At 37.1% G+C, this 16,644-nt stretch overlaps 1 protein-coding gene across 14 annotated transcripts in view; it reads left to right on the top strand.

Moving 5' to 3' along the window:
• Positions 1-16,644, top strand: part of THOC2 (THO complex subunit 2) — a 118,753-nt gene that overhangs the window by 20,757 nt on the left and 81,352 nt on the right. For all 14 annotated transcript variants that reach the window (XM_061409456.1, XM_061409452.1, XM_061409457.1 and 11 more), the window contains exons 4-7: positions 1,444-1,495; positions 7,545-7,615; positions 8,473-8,594; positions 9,144-9,277. In XM_061409456.1, the coding sequence (XP_061265440.1) occupies positions 1,444-1,495; positions 7,545-7,615; positions 8,473-8,594; positions 9,144-9,277 (379 nt within the window). The remainder of the gene's footprint in view (positions 1-1,443; positions 1,496-7,544; positions 7,616-8,472; positions 8,595-9,143; positions 9,278-16,644) is intronic.

Genomic DNA, 16,644 nt, shown 5'->3' with positions numbered 1-16,644 from the left:
TACAGTTGAGAACAGCCTTCATAATAAGTATTTTTGAGGTGGTACCTGGAGTTTCTCGATATCCGTATGAATTTCTGTAGGCTTTAAATGTCTGTAGCCTTTAGCTTTGTATGATTTTTCTGCTTTCCCAAGGACAGTCTTAAGGAATTTCTGTGTTTAGTTGTTGTGATTTTTTCCCCCCATCCCCCCCATTGAGATATATTTGAGCAGTAGAGGTTCAGTATGAGTTTCTCTTTTACCCCTAAACTGTCTCTGTCTGATTAGTTCATGTAGAAGTAGTCTATTTCTTCAATAAGTGATATTCTGTGTTTGAAAACTCTTGTCTTGCTCTATTATTTTGGAGCACTTTCATTCAAGTAGACATAGCCAGATTTCATAGCCCTTAAGAAAAGACTAATGTCTGATTGGCAATTAAGGTCATTTCATTCTGTAAATTGAGCATGAGTATAGGGTTTATTGTGTTAATGGAATTTGATTCTAATACTCTTCCCACTTATTGAGAGTGAAGAGTCCAAATGAACTTAATGTGTTTCATTCTTACTTAGCTTCCCTTTCTTTGAGTGCTTAGTAATATATATGCTTCTGCAGCTGGAACCTTTGTCATGGCTAGATTCTCATAGTCCCATATTGCACTGTCCCTTATCTTAGCCACAGAAACATATCTTGTGTCTCTTACAGCTGCCAGGTTTTCCTTTAGAATTATATTTCTTTTCTTTACTCTCTGAAAATAGGCTAATTTTAGTGTTGCTATAGTGCCAGCAAACTAATTGCAGTAATTGAACAGTGATCCTTACTAATGAAAAATGGCTCTAAAATTGGGCATGGGAGTGTGAAGTCAGGAGACAAATCTATTATAAATGTTGGATCCATTTCTCCAAAGACTGCAAACATCAGTGCATAAGGAAAATACAGTTTTTTGGTAATTATTTTCATCTTCAGAGAATCTTGAGTTATGAGACAACTGCTTGTACTTATTGCATTTTTCAGATTTCTGTTCTGAATACTATGATTTTTGCTTAGGTCAGTGTTGACTCAGGTACGAGCACAGCATTTAAAGTTTTAGATGAAAAATGTACCACTTTAAACACTTACTTTAGATAGGTGTAAGGTACTCCAAATTCCAGTAGTTTCTGACATGAAACTTCATTGGAAAAATGTTACTCATTTGTGTTTTTTATTATTTCTTGAGGTGCTTGTTTAAGGTTCTTTTTTTTTTTTTAACTCAAGTTATTTCATGGTAGACATTTAAACAGGTTTTCTAACCATTATCTCCCTGTCTTAATTTTCTCTGTATTATGAAACTTGAAGAATTTTATTTGTCAACATAGTGGTATTAGGGTTTTGTTTTTAAGTTTTACTGAAGAGTGTTATTGTGAACCCATAATACTTGCTAGTGTGCTATTCTAGGATTTACTATGAATAATTATATTTTTTTTAAATTAGGAATTTCGTGAGGATATGCCCTCCATTCTTGCTGATGTATTCTGCATATTAGGTAGGTATTAATAAGCCTGTATTAATTTCACTTATAAATACCATTTATTTCACTTGTAAAAAGTGTTTGGAAAATTAATGTTCTTTGTTAAATAAAATATTTTTTTTTAAGCTAAGGATTTTACAAATGTTTCTACAAATCTAGATTATATTTTTTTTACTTTATAGAGAATATAGTATTGTAAGTCAAATGTGAGTTTAATCACTATATTTAAATAGTTCTAGTTTATAATTTAAATGGTTTGAATTTTTCCAAATGTATCTTTGTATAAAATTGAGCTAAGTTAAGTCATTTCAGGTTTAAAAATCCAGGTTTTCTGAAGTTAGTCTGAATTATTCAGATTTTAGTAACCACCTAATTAATATTATTCAATGCAGGTTATCAATGATTGTCAGAATATCAAACTTAGGACACTCAAGAGATAATTACTTTGCTATTGTACTCTTTTGATTTTTAATTTTAAAAAGAGCAAGAAGAGCCAGAGAAATCAAAAATACTTTTGTTTTTGAGGATGAGAAACCAGCTTTGGAAATAAAACTTCTCTCTTTGTCCAGAATAAATAAGAATTCATGCAAGATCCCTGGAGAAGGGATAGGCTACCCACTCCAGTATTCTTGGGCTTCCCTGGTGGCTCAGCTGGTAAAGAATCTGCCTGCAATGTGGGAGACCTGGGTTCAATCCCTGGGTTGGGAAGATCCCCTGGAGAAGGGAAAGGCTACCCACTCCAGTATTCTGGCCTGGAGAACTCCATGGACTGTGTAGTCCATTGGGTTGCAAAGAGTCAGAGACGACTGAGTGACTTTCATTTTCACATGCAAGATAAGAATAGAATTTCTTTGACTTGGAACAAGAGGTAGTATCCCTCCATGGGAAGCATGGATTTGAAAAATAATGTATATTACAAATATATTTCTCTGATTTTAAATCTGAATTAAAGTATCTGAGCACAGTTTTCCACATCAGTCTTTAACTTTCTGTAACTTTGATCTGTTAGAAAACATTACCAGACATTATAATATTCACTTTAAAATAAGACTTATTCTCTGAGAGTTTTTCAGGCTGGAATTAATTACTTTACTTTAGCTCATTAATCTTAACTCTTAGAATGAGATAGGTTACTTAATTTGTCTTACTGAGAATCTGGAATTTGATTGCAACAAATCTAAATGCCTGGTCCTTGATCCTTCATGATGTTTAAGATTTTATAACATCAGTAATGTTATGAACAGGTCAAAATGTATGTGGACTGAGTGATAAATGAAAAGAGCAGACAATTGATTGGATGACAGTGTGTCCCCTTTCTGTTTTGTTTTCCCTGGCATAATTATTAATTGTGCCTTCTGTCAATCTTAAAACTCCAGATTTAGATGATAAAGTATTTGTCTTTGCTATCTATTGGATTGATTGATTTTAATTTTTAGAGCAGGCGCTAAAGATATTATATTACAAATAAATACAACATGAGTCAAGTTTCAATTTAAAAAATTGTTTTTACTATAAGGAGAAAAGGAAAGATATACCCATCTGAATGCAGAATTCCAAAGAATAGCAAGGAGAGATAAGAAAGCCTTCCTCAGTGATCAGTGCAGAAAAATAGAGGAAAACAATAGAATGGGAAAGACTAGAGATCTCTTCAAGAAAATTAGAGATACCAAGGGAACATTTCATGCAAAGATGGGCTCAATAAAGGACAGAAATGGTATGGACCTAACAGAAGCAGAAGATATTAACAAGAGGTGGCAAGAATACACAGAAGAACTATACAGAAAGATCTTACTGACCCAGATAACCACGATGTTGTGATCACTCACCTAGAGTCAGACATCCTGGAGTGCAAAGTCAAGTGGACCTTAGGAAGCATCACTATAAACAAAGCTAGTGGAGATGATGGAATTGTAGCTGAGCTATTTCAAATCCTAAAAGATGATGCTGTGAAAGTGTTGCACTCAAACTCAATATGCCAACAAATTTGGGGAACTCAGCAGTGGCCACAGAACTGGAAAAGGTCAGTTTTCATTCCAATCCCAAAGAAAGGCAATGCCAAAGAATGTTCAAACTACCTCACAATTGCACTCATCTCACACGTTAGCAAAGTAGTGCTGAAAATTCTCCAAGCAAGGCTTCAACACATGTGAACCAAGAACTTCTAGATGTTCAAGCTGGATTTAGAGAAGGCAGAGGAACCAGAGATCAACTTGCTAACATCCATTGGATCGTAGAAAAAGCAAGAGAGTTCCAGAAAAACATCTGCTTTATTGACTATGCCAAAGCCTTTGACTGTGGATCACAACAAACTAGAAAATTATTCAAGAGATAGGAATACCAGACCACCTTATCTGCCTTCTGAGAAATCTGCAGGTCAAGAAGTAACAGTGAGAACCAGACATGGAACAATGGACTGGTTCCAAATTGGGAAAGGAGTAGGTCAAGGCTGTATATTGTCACTCTGTGTATTTAACTTATATGCAGAGTACATCATGAGAAATGCCAGGCTGGATGAAGCATAAGCTGGAATCAAGATTGTCAGGAGAAATATCAGTAACCTCAGATATGCAGATGATACCACCCTTGTGGCAGAAAGTGAAGAGGAACTGAGAGCCTCTTGATGAAAGTAAAAGAGGAGAGTGAAAAAGCTGGCTTAAAACTCAACATTCAAAAAACAAAGATTATGGCATCCGGTCCCATCATTTCATGGCAAATAGATGGGGAAACAGTGGAAACAGTGACAGACTTTATTTTCTTGGGCTCCAAAATCGCTGCAGATGGTGATTGCAGCCATGAAATTAAAAGATGTTTGCTTCTTGGAAGAAAAGCTATGACGAACCTAGACAGCATGTTAAAAGGCAGAGACATTACTTTGCCGATAAAGGTCTGTCTAGTCAAAGCTATGGTTTTTCCAGTAGTCATGTATGGATATGAGAGTTGGACCATAAAGAAAGCTGAGCACCGAAGAATTGATGCTTTTGAACTGCGGTGTTGGAGAAGACTCTTGAGAGTCCCTTGAACTGCAAGGAGATCCAACCAGTCTATCCTAAAAGAAATCAGTCCTGAATATTCATTGGAAGGACTGATGTTGAAGCTGAAACTCCAATACTTTGGCTACCTGACGTGAAGAACTGACTCATTAGAAAAGACTCTGATGCTAGAAAAGATTTAAGGCAGGAGGAGAAGGGGACGACAGTGGATGAGATGGTTGGATGGCATCACTGACTTGATGGACATGAGTTTGAGCAAGCTCCAGGAGTTGGTGATGGACAGGGAAGCTTGGTGTGTTGCAGTCCATGGGGTTGCAAAGAGTTGGACACGACTGAGCAACTGAACTGAACTGATACGTTTATAAGCCTGAAAGAATGATTTGTAGATATCAGTTTGTGGAAGCTGTTAGTCCTTGATAGTGTCAGAAATATATTTTTGTCTTTCTCTGGGTAATCAGTTATCAGCTTATCAATTTTTTTTTATTGACTTGTTAGGATATATTTTCTCTTTATAGTTGTGTAGTAATAAGAATTATTGTTACAAGTCAGTGCTTTTTACTAATAACATGAATTCATGAAGATGGTGTTTGGTTGCTCTTGGGAAATTTCTTTTAGCCTATCCAGTCCATTTTTACAAGCAAGATTAGGATGGCAAACTTGGAAAGAGAATTTCCCACACCTGCCCCCCTCACTCACCCACTCCTACCCTTGGCAGAAAAAAAATGATCCCAGGGTGACCCCAGACCAAGATAGGGGAATAAGAGTAAGAACGCGAGCTATCTCTAATGATAATGATCATGATAATTATAATGATTATAACTGATAATAATATAGGTGCCATTTTGGAACATCTTCTCTATGTTAAGCATTTAATGTTTTCGGTAAGGTAGGTTTATGGATCAGAAAATTGAAGCTTAAGAAAGTAATTTCTCAAGGCCACACAGCTAGTAAGGCAGAGTTTGAACCTGGGTATTTTTGGTTCTAGAGTCCATGATGTTTTTACTGCATCATGTTATCTTTCTAATATTTTGACAATTATAAGGGAAATCAGTGCTGTATTTTCCTGGTTGAGATAGCATTTTCCTTTAAAAGACTAATCGTGTAAGGTGAACGGGCCTGAGAGTTATTAATATATTAACTCAAAAGGAAAGTGTGATGTTACTTGATGCACTGTTGGGACATCTGAGCTGGGTTAGGTGATTGGTAATAGTGGGCCTAGAGTTTTAAATGACTGAGGACTTTTTAGAAAATCAGAGGGAAATTAAAGAGAACTTTGATGCTGATTTGGGGTTGAGGAGTCAGGAATAGTATATGAATTTATTGGAATAGTTTCATGAGTTAGAAGAATAGAAAGAATAAAGTAAATAGGGAACGCATAATTGGGATAATAGATTCCTGTGTTGATGATTGAGATAGTTTAGCTAAGAAATTTACTGAGGTCCCATTAAGCATTTCCTAACATGGTCAGAACCCAGAGAGTTGTATCTTAATCAGGTCTGGTGGCTAAGAGGAGAATATATTTGGTTTGTAGAAGATGAACCTGCTACCCAAGTACTCTCATTTTTGGGACTTTGGAGGTAGATCTTAGGGACTGTAGGGCCTTGGAGAGTAGATAGATATTAGTTAAAAGAAGAGGCCCAATTTAGTCCTGACCTCTCAAGATCAGTGTGTTTGAAGTTCTAGGCTGGGGAGGGACCAGAAAACCAGTTAATGGGGAGACCACTTGGAAGTCCCTGGAAAAGATTGACGAGATGCACGTGAATTTAAAGTCTTACTGAGGGATTGCGATTGTACTGCAATTTACAGTACATTACAGGGTGTATAAATAGCACGCTGAAATTCCCTTAATACCCTTGATCTGATCGTGTGCTTAGCTATAGTAGTCAGAATATTGGAAAATGGCACTTTCCAAGAAGGAAAAGTGGAGAAGGGCCAGGAAAATGTGGATGTGTTTAACAATAGATCCTCTTCTCTTTTGATTCTTAGTGATGTCAATAGAAAGTAAACTGAAGGAAAGCAGTGATACAATGTCTGTCTGAGGGGAACCCTAGAACTCTTAGAGGAGAATTTTTATTGCATCACTAAAATGGGTGCCTTTTTCTGTAGTACATTTTAAATATAAGTTGATTTTTAAAGCAAAGTAATGGTGTGTAATCAGTTAAAACAATAATTCTGAGATCAATCTGGTAATCCTGCTAATCCTGGTTGAAGTTTTTGATGCTTAGTGTTTAGAACTAATTGTTTATTTCCTCTATACTTTAGATGAGAAAATTGTTTGACAAATTCTTTGAATAACTTACTGAAGCTCAAGGAGGTGTCATTTTCTTAAAAAAATATTTAAGTAGGAAGAAAATGAAACCTTCACTGAATTTTTCTTTGCTGATTAGAATTGTAATTCAAAATAAGATGTTAAAAAATCTTTTAATACAGTTTTCATAGAGTTGGTGACCAAGTAGCTTGGTTAGAACATGGTACGTGGTACCAATGTTGTCAGTCAAAGGCTTGATCTTCATGAATAATAGCGTCTTTAGTATTAGAAGAGATCTTTGTTGTCACCCAGTTCAATTTTCCACCTTATTGTCTCTGACACGTGGTCATTTAAACTTTGCTTGAATGTTTCCTTTTTTTTTTCCCTTGGCTATGCCACACGACTTGTGGGTCCTTAGTTCCTCAACCAAGGGTTGAACCCAGGCCTTGGGTAGTGAAAACACCAAATACTAACCACTGGACCACCAGGAAATTCCTGAATGTTTCCATTTTTTTTTTTGAAAGCAGTAGTTTTTTGAAGCTTTGTTGCTTCCAGTGCCTTAGCACATAGCTCCATAATCAACTGACCATTTTATGGATATGCCATTGGTCACAAGGTCAGTCTTCAATATCGTGAGAAATTAATTCTAATTATTCATATGCGTATGAAGGACAGCTTATGCTTATCACAGTTTAAACTTTTCCCCGCAATTCAGAATGAGGTATTTTAAATTTAGCTAGTTTTAAAGAAGCAAGGTATGTTATATTTCTGTAGTCTAGAAAAATCAGTCATCAAACTTTCACCTTTTTTTCCTTCATCATTGTAGATATTGAAACAAATTGTTTAGAAGAAAAAAGCAAGAGAGATTATTTTACACAATTGGTATTAGCATGTTTGGTAAGTTTTTAAAAATACTTTCCATTTCTCAATTTTTTATGGAATGATTGTAATCACAATTAATTGTGTTAATGGAAAAGGATATTGACATTCAGTTGACTGTTCATTATAAGGTGAGACTTGGGTTTTGAAATGGAATGCTTTGTAAAATTAGACATGCTATTTCTATGAAATAGGCATGCTACTGTATCAAACTGTCTATGCATATAGAAACTTCGGTGGTATTCCTGATCTAGAAAATTTCTAACTAAGGAAAAGGTAAGTATCTATCAGATGAGTAGAAATGATGTGGACAGCTTTTAAACTGAATGATTTTTCATAAACTGTTCAGCAAGGAGAACAAGAATGGAGGTAGTTTAAAAATAATAAATTCTAGAACTTGTCATAATCATTGTCTAGTAAACCATTTTATGTTCATAAATTTAGAACCAAGGAGGAATGGCATTACTCAGATTTGGAATAATGTCCTTGTCTTTGCTGCACTAGAATCTGACTTAAACAGTAGAAACGAAAGAAGGCTGAAGTGCTGCATTATTTTAAAGAAAATTCAATTTTAATCAGACTTAATTTTAATCAGAATTACATCTGTAGTTCTTGTCATTTGTAGCCTATGGAGAGCATGCATATAATTTTTAGTGAAGTTTTAAAAAGCTACGTGTTGTATTTTTCAATACTTTGAGAGTCATCATTTTTGTTAAATTGAAGTTCTAAGCCTTTTTATAAAGTTGTATATGTGTATATATATAATATGTGATTTTAATATTCTTATTTGAGAAAATTATTTTGCATGTTTTAAGATTGTGGATGCATGGTTGGAATGCTGAGGAATAAATGGCCTTTAATATTTTTTAATACAGTATTTAGTTTCAGACACAGTTCTAAAGGAACGCTTGGATCCAGAAACATTGGAATCGTTAGGGCTTATCAAACAATCACAGCAATTCAATCAAAAGTCAGTTAAAATCAAGACAAAACTCTTGTAAGTACATGCATTTTTATGTTGCAGATCAAGTGCCTGTGTATGTTTTTTACTTCCCATGTTGAATACCAGAAATTTTTAAAGGTGTTTTGAAGGCTTTTGTTGTTTTTGCTGTTAGAGTGTGTCTCGTGTTTTTTCTTTCTAAGAGTGGCCTATGGTTATTGAGTCAGCAGTGAACTTTACCTGTGTGAAACTAATGTTAATTTTTTTTTCCTTATTGGAAGTTAAAATAATCGATATTTTTATTACTAGCAGTAAAATAATTTACGCCTAGAGTCTGCTCTTGTCAATGATGGAGATAGTGTTATGTTAGCGGGATCATTTCCGTGTGTAGCTGGCTTCCCCTGTGTAATTCATATTGGGCTGTCTCTTATGAATCACTGTTATTTTCTATCCTAAAAGATATACAAAGAGGTAAACTTCTAACAATGTTCTTTTGGTGGTTTAATATAAGAGTAAGAAAATTCAATGAAAATAACACATTAATCTTATGCAGGCCTGTTAATTGAAATTAATTTTATCTGCTTTATGATGTTTATCTAATTTCAGTTATAAGCAGCAAAAATTTAATTTGTTAAGAGAAGAAAATGAAGGTTATGCCAAGCTGATTGCTGAATTGGGGCAAGATTTATCTGGAAATATTACTAGTGATTTAATCTTAGAAAATATCAAATCTTTAATAGGTAAGATGTACATTATATGGTATGTGTTACTAAGAATAAATTTGACTGTTGAAGAATATTCATAAAGACAAACTTAGTGCATTTTCTATAGGTCTTTGTTTTTAAATTAAGAAATGAGAGAAGTGTCCAGCTTGTACTTTTAAGATTATTATCAACAGAAGAAAATTTGAGATAACATTTGTAAGAAATCTTTTTGGTACTCTTACCCTTGTGTTTACATTAGTTTCTGCTTTCTAGTATTTCTATCTTTAATTTTTAGATATTTTCCAATAATTTTATGGAGGGCAGAAAATAAGCAAAAGTAAAACTTTAATAAAATCTTTGGTGAACTCTTGAAATGTGGAGATGTTCAGTTCTTTTGAACTTGATTTTAAAAATACTAAGCAACTTTGATACACATTTTATCTGTTAAAAGTAAGTGCAGCAGATGTTGTAAAAGTGTAACAAAGAGGAGAGTATTATTTTCCCTACCTTTTGAATAGAATTTCTTTAGCCTTGTTCTTTCTGGTTTTAAATTTATTTGACTGCATTGGATCTGAATTTGCAGCATGTGGTGTTTTCGTTGGGTCATGTGTTGCAGCGCTTGGACTCTGGAGTGTGGTGTGCAAGGTCTCTAGTTGTGGCGTGCGGGCTCCAGAGTGCACGGACTTCAGTAGTTGCAGCATGCAGGCTGAGTGCTCGGTGGCATGTTGGGATCTTAGTTCCCTGACCAGGGATCGAACCAGTATCCCCTGTACTGCATGGCAGATTATTAACCACTGGACCTTCATGGAAGTCCTAGTGTTGTTTTTCGTATTGAGCGTTTGGAAGAAATAGTTGGCTTCTATAGAAAGGAGGAATGAATGATAGAAAAATAAGGTACTTCTGATTTTTCAAGAATGGAAAGAATTTTTGCTATTTGTTAGGTGTTATGCTATCTCAAGGAAGATTTTGCAACACTTGGATGTCTTAAGTTTTGAAACCTGTTGGAGAAGTCATATTTTCTGCTTCACTAGTTTTATATAAAATTTTATTTATTTAATTTATTTGTTATTTTTGGCTGTGCTGAGTCTTTGTTGCTCTGTATGGGACTTTCTCTAGTTGCAGTGCGTGGGCCCCCCATTGCAATGGCTTCTGTTGTTGAAGAGCACAGGCTCCAGGACAGATGGGTTCAGTAGTTGTGGTGCACAGGCCTAGTTGCCTTGTAGCACGTGGAATCCTCCTAGACCAGGGATTGAACCCACGCCCCCTGTGTTGGCAGGTGGATTCTTAACCATTGGATCACCAGGGAAGTCCTTCACTGGTTATATTTTATTAGAGGATATGTCTACTCAGTCACTCAGTTGTGTCTGACTCTTTGTGGCCCCATGGACTGTAGCCCACTAGGCTCCTCTGTCCATGGGATTCTCCAGGCAAGAATAATGGAGTGGGTTGCCATTCCCTTCTCCAGAGGATTTAGAGGATGCTTATGCTCAATTCTGTTATTTTCTGTGGTTTTGAAATTTGTGTATGATTAAGAGAGAGGAGGTATCCTAGTCCTTTCCTCCTTTCTCCACTGGGGATCCAGATAAAACTAGATTTACTACAGTTATCTTTGCTTTTAACTTAGGCTTTTGGTGACCAACTGGTATAGAGATAAGGAGCTTTTAGTTTAAATTTACCCTTTTCTTTGAAGTAAGTTTTATTCTGGCAGCTGACTAAGTCTCTTTGCTACTTCTATTGTCAGTTTAACACCAAGACTGGTAATCCCCTAGGGCTGCAGGGCGCTTGCTTGCTTAAATTGTGTGGCAGTGACCCATTAAAAAAAACCACCTGTAGGGTTTCCTTTCTGTTCTTTCCAGGGTAGGCTCTACATTTTTCCTGCAGCATTTTGATCTAGTTTGAGGTGTTTGTCAGTACTACCTTGCTATAGGTTTGTCTTTCCTTGTATCCTGCCATGTACTGTCAAAATGGTATTCCCTACATAAAAGTTCTGTGCTGTATGAGGTCTTCACATTTTTAAAAACTTTATCTGCTTGTTTGTTGACATCTCTTGTCTGTCTTGTTCCTTCTATTTTTTGTCCTTGAGTTTATACTTTATTAGTTCTTTGTTATTTTGGGAACATTTCAAAGAGGGATTTTTGTATGCTTTTATCTGAGACTAACATACACTGTGTACTTTCTTCTCTTGAACTTTATCCCCATAGAGAACAGGTTATGTTACTGTATCTGAAGAACAGTGGCAATCACAGCTGTAAGCTCATGACTCACATGGATATTCCATGAGTTTAAAGAATTTGATTTCTTGGGCTAACCCTCTATTCTAGTCTGTCAGGTGTACTACTAAGCACGATAGCCCAGAAGCACTCAAATGCCACCTCTGCAGTGTAGACTTCTTTGGCTACCTCACCCCCACCGCAACACTCCCTGTTGTTCACTATATTCCTTCTGAGCATTTGGCACCATATAATATGCGCTGTATTTTATGCCACAGCCCCACTGGAATGTAAGTAAGTTCCATGAGAATGAGGGTTTTTCTGTGTTTCGTTTAGTACCTCTAACCTTAGTGCCTGGTACGTAGGTGCTGAATAAATACTAGTTGAAAAACAAATGAATGTTTCCCCTTTTCTGCTGCTGCTGCTGCTGCTGCTGAAGTCACTTCAGTCGTGTCCAACTCTGTGTGACCCCATAGACGGCAGCCCACCAGGCTCCCCCGTCCCTGGGATTCTCCAGGCAAGAACACTGGAGAGGGTTGCCATTTCCTTCTCCAATGCAGGAAAGTGAAAAGTGAAAGTGAAGTCACTCAGTCGTGTCTGGCTCTTAGCGACCCCATGGACTGCAGCCTACCAGGCTCCTCTGCCCATGGGATTTTCCAGGCAAGAGTACTGGAGTGGGGTGCCATTGCCTTCTCCGTCCCCTTTTCTAGGATAGCTTATACTGATTCTTAGCCTCTTTCTCGCAACATGGAGGATTTGAGAAAGTTCATTTCCCTGGCTCAGTGTTTGTTTCTCTTTGGCTAGCTGATTCCTCTCCTCCCCCATTGTCTGAGAAAGAAATTTTTCATAGTTGAAGTTAAGACTGAGTACTCACTCTTTCAGTGTTAGAATTTACCAGATTCCTCAGTGCAGACTCTAGGTAGTCCTTGTCTCATCTGGCCAGAGGAGTTCACTAACATAGCATCCTGCTTTTCATGACATCTTTGGATGAGTTTCCTCTTGTTTGTTCCCATTTTTTTCTCTCTAGGAGCAATCTAGACAGATAATACCTAAGCTATCTCAGGTCTGATCTCCTTCACCAGCCACTGACAGAACTGGTATCTGGTTTGGGAGGCTTGCATTTTAGATACACTTATATTTCAGGGTACTTGGTCTGATCAGGAGAAATCCTTATTTATCATTCTATAATTAAAAGGTAGTCATTTGCTCCCTAAAAGATTCTGGCACATCAAAATTTTATGTCCTGAATATGAAAAACAGTATTTATATTCTGTCAGATAGCCTTGGGCTGTTTACTGCAAGCAAGCAAGGATTAGGAACAGTTATGAGTCTATCTGGTGGTTGCAATTTCAAGTCTGACAGTAAGTTTGAGAAACTTAATAGGAATGTATAGTGATTATTAGGCTTTTGAGCTGCCATGTCATAGATGCCTCACAGATGATCCTCACATCAAGATGGCAAAAAGCATATTTTATAAATTAGGGAAAAGAATATCAGAGATGGACTCTCTGTTTTTTGGCTATGCCAAGCAGCTTGTGGGATCTTTTCCCTACCAGGCATTCAATCCGGGCCCTTAGCAGTGAAGGTGCTGAGTCCTAACCACTGGACTGCCGAGAAACTCCCAGAGATGGACTCCTTTGATTGCTGAACTAAACTATAAGATGTCTATTCTTCTGTATGCCCTTCAGAAAAAGTAATAACTAGTAGGTATTCTTTCCTTTTCTTTCTTCTAAATTAGTGGTCAGCAAACCTTTTCTGTAAAGGATGAGATGGTAAATATTTTTTTCCTTTGTGGGCCATATGTTTTTTGTTGCAGCTACTCGCTTTTGCCATTGTAGTGTGAGATCAGCCATGGACAACGTGTAAATAAAGGAGTGTCTGTGACAGCACAACTTTACTTACAAAAATCGAATGGGTTTGATCCATAGGGTGTGGTATGCTGATTGCTGCTGTCAATAAAAAGTTATGTCTAAAAATTAGTCATGGAGCTAGCTTGAGTTTAGTTTTGGAGACTGAAAATGATTCTTGCTGGTTTGGGGTTTAGTGGCCCAGGATCTTTTTGGCTTTGACTCTCTGATCCTTTCCTTCTCATGCAGAATCAGAGCCCTCTTCGCCAAACCTCAGGACCTTCATTTGTCACCTGGTGTCCAAGGTTGTAAATCTGACTGGAGGTGGGAAGGGTGGGGTGAGAGTCTCTCCTCCTCCAGTCTCCCAAGCCCTCTTAGTTGCTTGTTAAGTGACCAGAGAAATATTAAAAACAAAACCCCAAGTCAAATGATTTTATTCTTTGGCAGATTATGGGACATTTAACCCCTTTGAGTACATTGTCTTGAATGTACTTAGTATTCTGTCTTCAGATCAGTTTGCATATAAGAGCCTTTCAGCCTTGAAGCTTCTTATTGTATCAACACTCTCCTATCCCTTGGAAGCAGAAACCAGTTGACTGCTTCCTTTACCTAAGGCTTTGCTTTTTTGGTGTTTCTTTCCTATACATGAGTTACAAAGAAGTCATTTATCTCTACTAAGAAAAGGAAGACAGCAATCGGGGTTCTTAAGTATAGTTTTTTGTTTTAACTATTATACTTTTATTTTGTTGGATGCATTGCTCTGCATCTTGCTTCTCTGGTTCTTGCCTTGAAATGTGCAGTTTTTTGCAAAACTATTTCTTAGAAATAGTCTAGCATAAGTTTTCATTAGCCTGTTTTAGTCCATTCAGGTTTCTGTAACAAAATACCATAGACTGTGGGGCTTATAAAGAAAAGAAATGTATTTCTCACATTTTTGGGGGCTGGAAGTCCAAGATCAGGGTGCCAGCATGGTTGGGTTCTCATGACAGCCCTCTTCTGGGTTGCAGACTGCTAACTTACTGTTGTATTCTCATGTGGTAAAAGGGGCAAGGAGCTCTCTTTTCTAAGGGCATTACTCTGATTCATGAGACTATACTTTTATGACCTATTCATCTCTCAAAGAGCCTATCTCCTAATACCATTTCATTGGGCATTAGAATTTCAACATGAATTTTGGAAGTACAAAAAAACATTCAGACCACCGCTTAGCCTGCTTCTTAAGTAATTCTACATGCCAGAGCTACATCATGTCCTTTTGTTAAGAACATGTTTTTTTTTTTTTTTGTCTTATTAAGGTTTATTCTGTCAGGAACATGATAATTGAAGCTATCATTCTGTTTTATTGTCGAAAATGTATAGGCTGGACGTCTCTCCCAGTCATGTTTGCAGTGTTACCAAGGTCTTTCTGTTTCTGTTAAGAATCTCAATTTGACCTGTCCCTAAAAGAACCATTGTCACTTTAATCATGTTTTTTGCCTCTAATTGCAGTTAGTTGCTCTAATACTGGCCATCTTATCCATCTTTGGGGAACATTCAGTTACTTTTCATTGCATTTTTTCCAAAGATGTATCATCCAAAATCTGTGAACTTTTGTTATGGGTAGGGAAGGCATTTTATTAATCTCTGTATCACAAGCATTTGGTACATAGTGGGTAGTTGCTGCTGCTGCTGCTGCTGCTGCTGCTGCTGCTGCTGCTGCTGCTGCTGCTAAGTCGCTTCAGTCGTGTCCGACTCTGTGCAACCCCATAGACGGCAGCCCACCAGGCTCCCCGTCCCTGGGATTCTCCAGGCAAGAACAATGGAGTGGGTTGCCATTTCCTTCTCCAACGCATGAAAGTGAAAAGTGAAAGTGAAGTCGCTCAGTCGTGTCCGACTCCTAGCGACCCCATGGACTGCAGCCCACCAGGCACCTCCGTCCATGGGATTTTCCAGGCAAAAGTACTGGAGTGGGTAGTTACTTAATGTTTATTTAAATGAAGAAATGAATCCATGGCCATTACAGGTCTACTATTTAAAATGTTATTTCCCATATGGTTCCCTGTTTGTTCCTGAAAAAGCATGTGTGTGTGTGTGTGTGTGTGTGTGTGCGTGCGTGCGCGTGCGTGTGTGTGTGTATTGCTTAATGTACCTGATATAGAGGTAGGGGGTAGGCTTATGCTCTTTCTCAGGATGACATGACTATCAATGCTTGGGCTAGATAAAAGCCTTTTTAAGATGTTTGAGCACAAGATTGCCTGTTCTACCACAGTTGCCATTAGAAAAAAAATTATTTTGTACATTTTAAGCTTACTTATTGATACTAAAATCTTAATTGTGTATGAAATAGCTTAACTGTTATTAGCAAAACTCTGCCATTTAAAAAATGATTTTCTAAATCCTTCGTTTGGTTTCTTTTTCTTTGTTATATAGCATATGTGTGTTAGTCACTCAGTTGTGTCTGATTCTTGTGACCCCATGTACTCTAGCCTGCCAGGCTCTTCTGTACATGGGATTCTCTAGGCAAGAATACTGGAGTGGGTAGCCATTTCCTTCTCCAGGGCATCTTCCCAGCCCAAGGATCAAATCCTGTTCTGCATCGCAGGCAGATTCTTTACCGTCTGAGCCACTGGGAAAGCCCATTGTGTAGCATAGGTCATTCCAATTGATTGGACTAACTTATGGCACCTGAGACATATAACAGAAAACTCATAAGCCAGGTTTTTTTTTGGTAAGAGATGCAAACATTGTCATCTGTTATAAATAAATGTTGCGTCCTGTTCGTCTAGGTTACAACCTTAAATTGCTTCTAGAAAGAAATTGGTTGACATTACAGATCACTGTAAAATAACCTTTGTGAAATAATACTCTTAAACAAAACATATCAATGGTCCATTCTGTAACACATTGAAAATATAAACTGTAAAGCAGTATGAATGAAACACAACATTTCCATGTAGTATGTTGTTGTTCTAGTCCTTATACACAAGTTTTGTGGACTGTAGCTTAAATGGGTAATTATAAGCTAACATTTTTTTCTAAAATATATTCAATGTATCTTTTTGTTCTCTGATGGAATAGAGCATTGTTCATTTTTATTTAGTTGAGTGAATTTTTATGTTTAGTAAATGTAGGAGCAGTTATAAGGTTGGAAAGTTTGCTAGATCCTACTTCCATACTCTATTGTTAGTGTTATAGCAGTTTGAAAGCTTTTTTTTTTTTCAACTTTATCTAGGCATGAAGTGTTAGCCGCTCAGTTGTGTCTGACTGTTTGGGACCCCATGGACTGTAGCCTACCAGGCTCCTCTGTCCATGGGATTCTGCAGGCAAGAATACTGGAGTGGGTTGCCATTCCCTTCTCCAGAGGATC

Source organism: Bos javanicus, chromosome X (assembly GCF_032452875.1).
Source record: "Bos javanicus breed banteng chromosome X, ARS-OSU_banteng_1.0, whole genome shotgun sequence".
NCBI lineage: Eukaryota > Metazoa > Chordata > Mammalia > Artiodactyla > Bovidae > Bos > Bos javanicus.
Note: the sequence above shows the minus strand (reverse complement) of the source record. Positions and strands in the feature narration are given on the sequence as shown.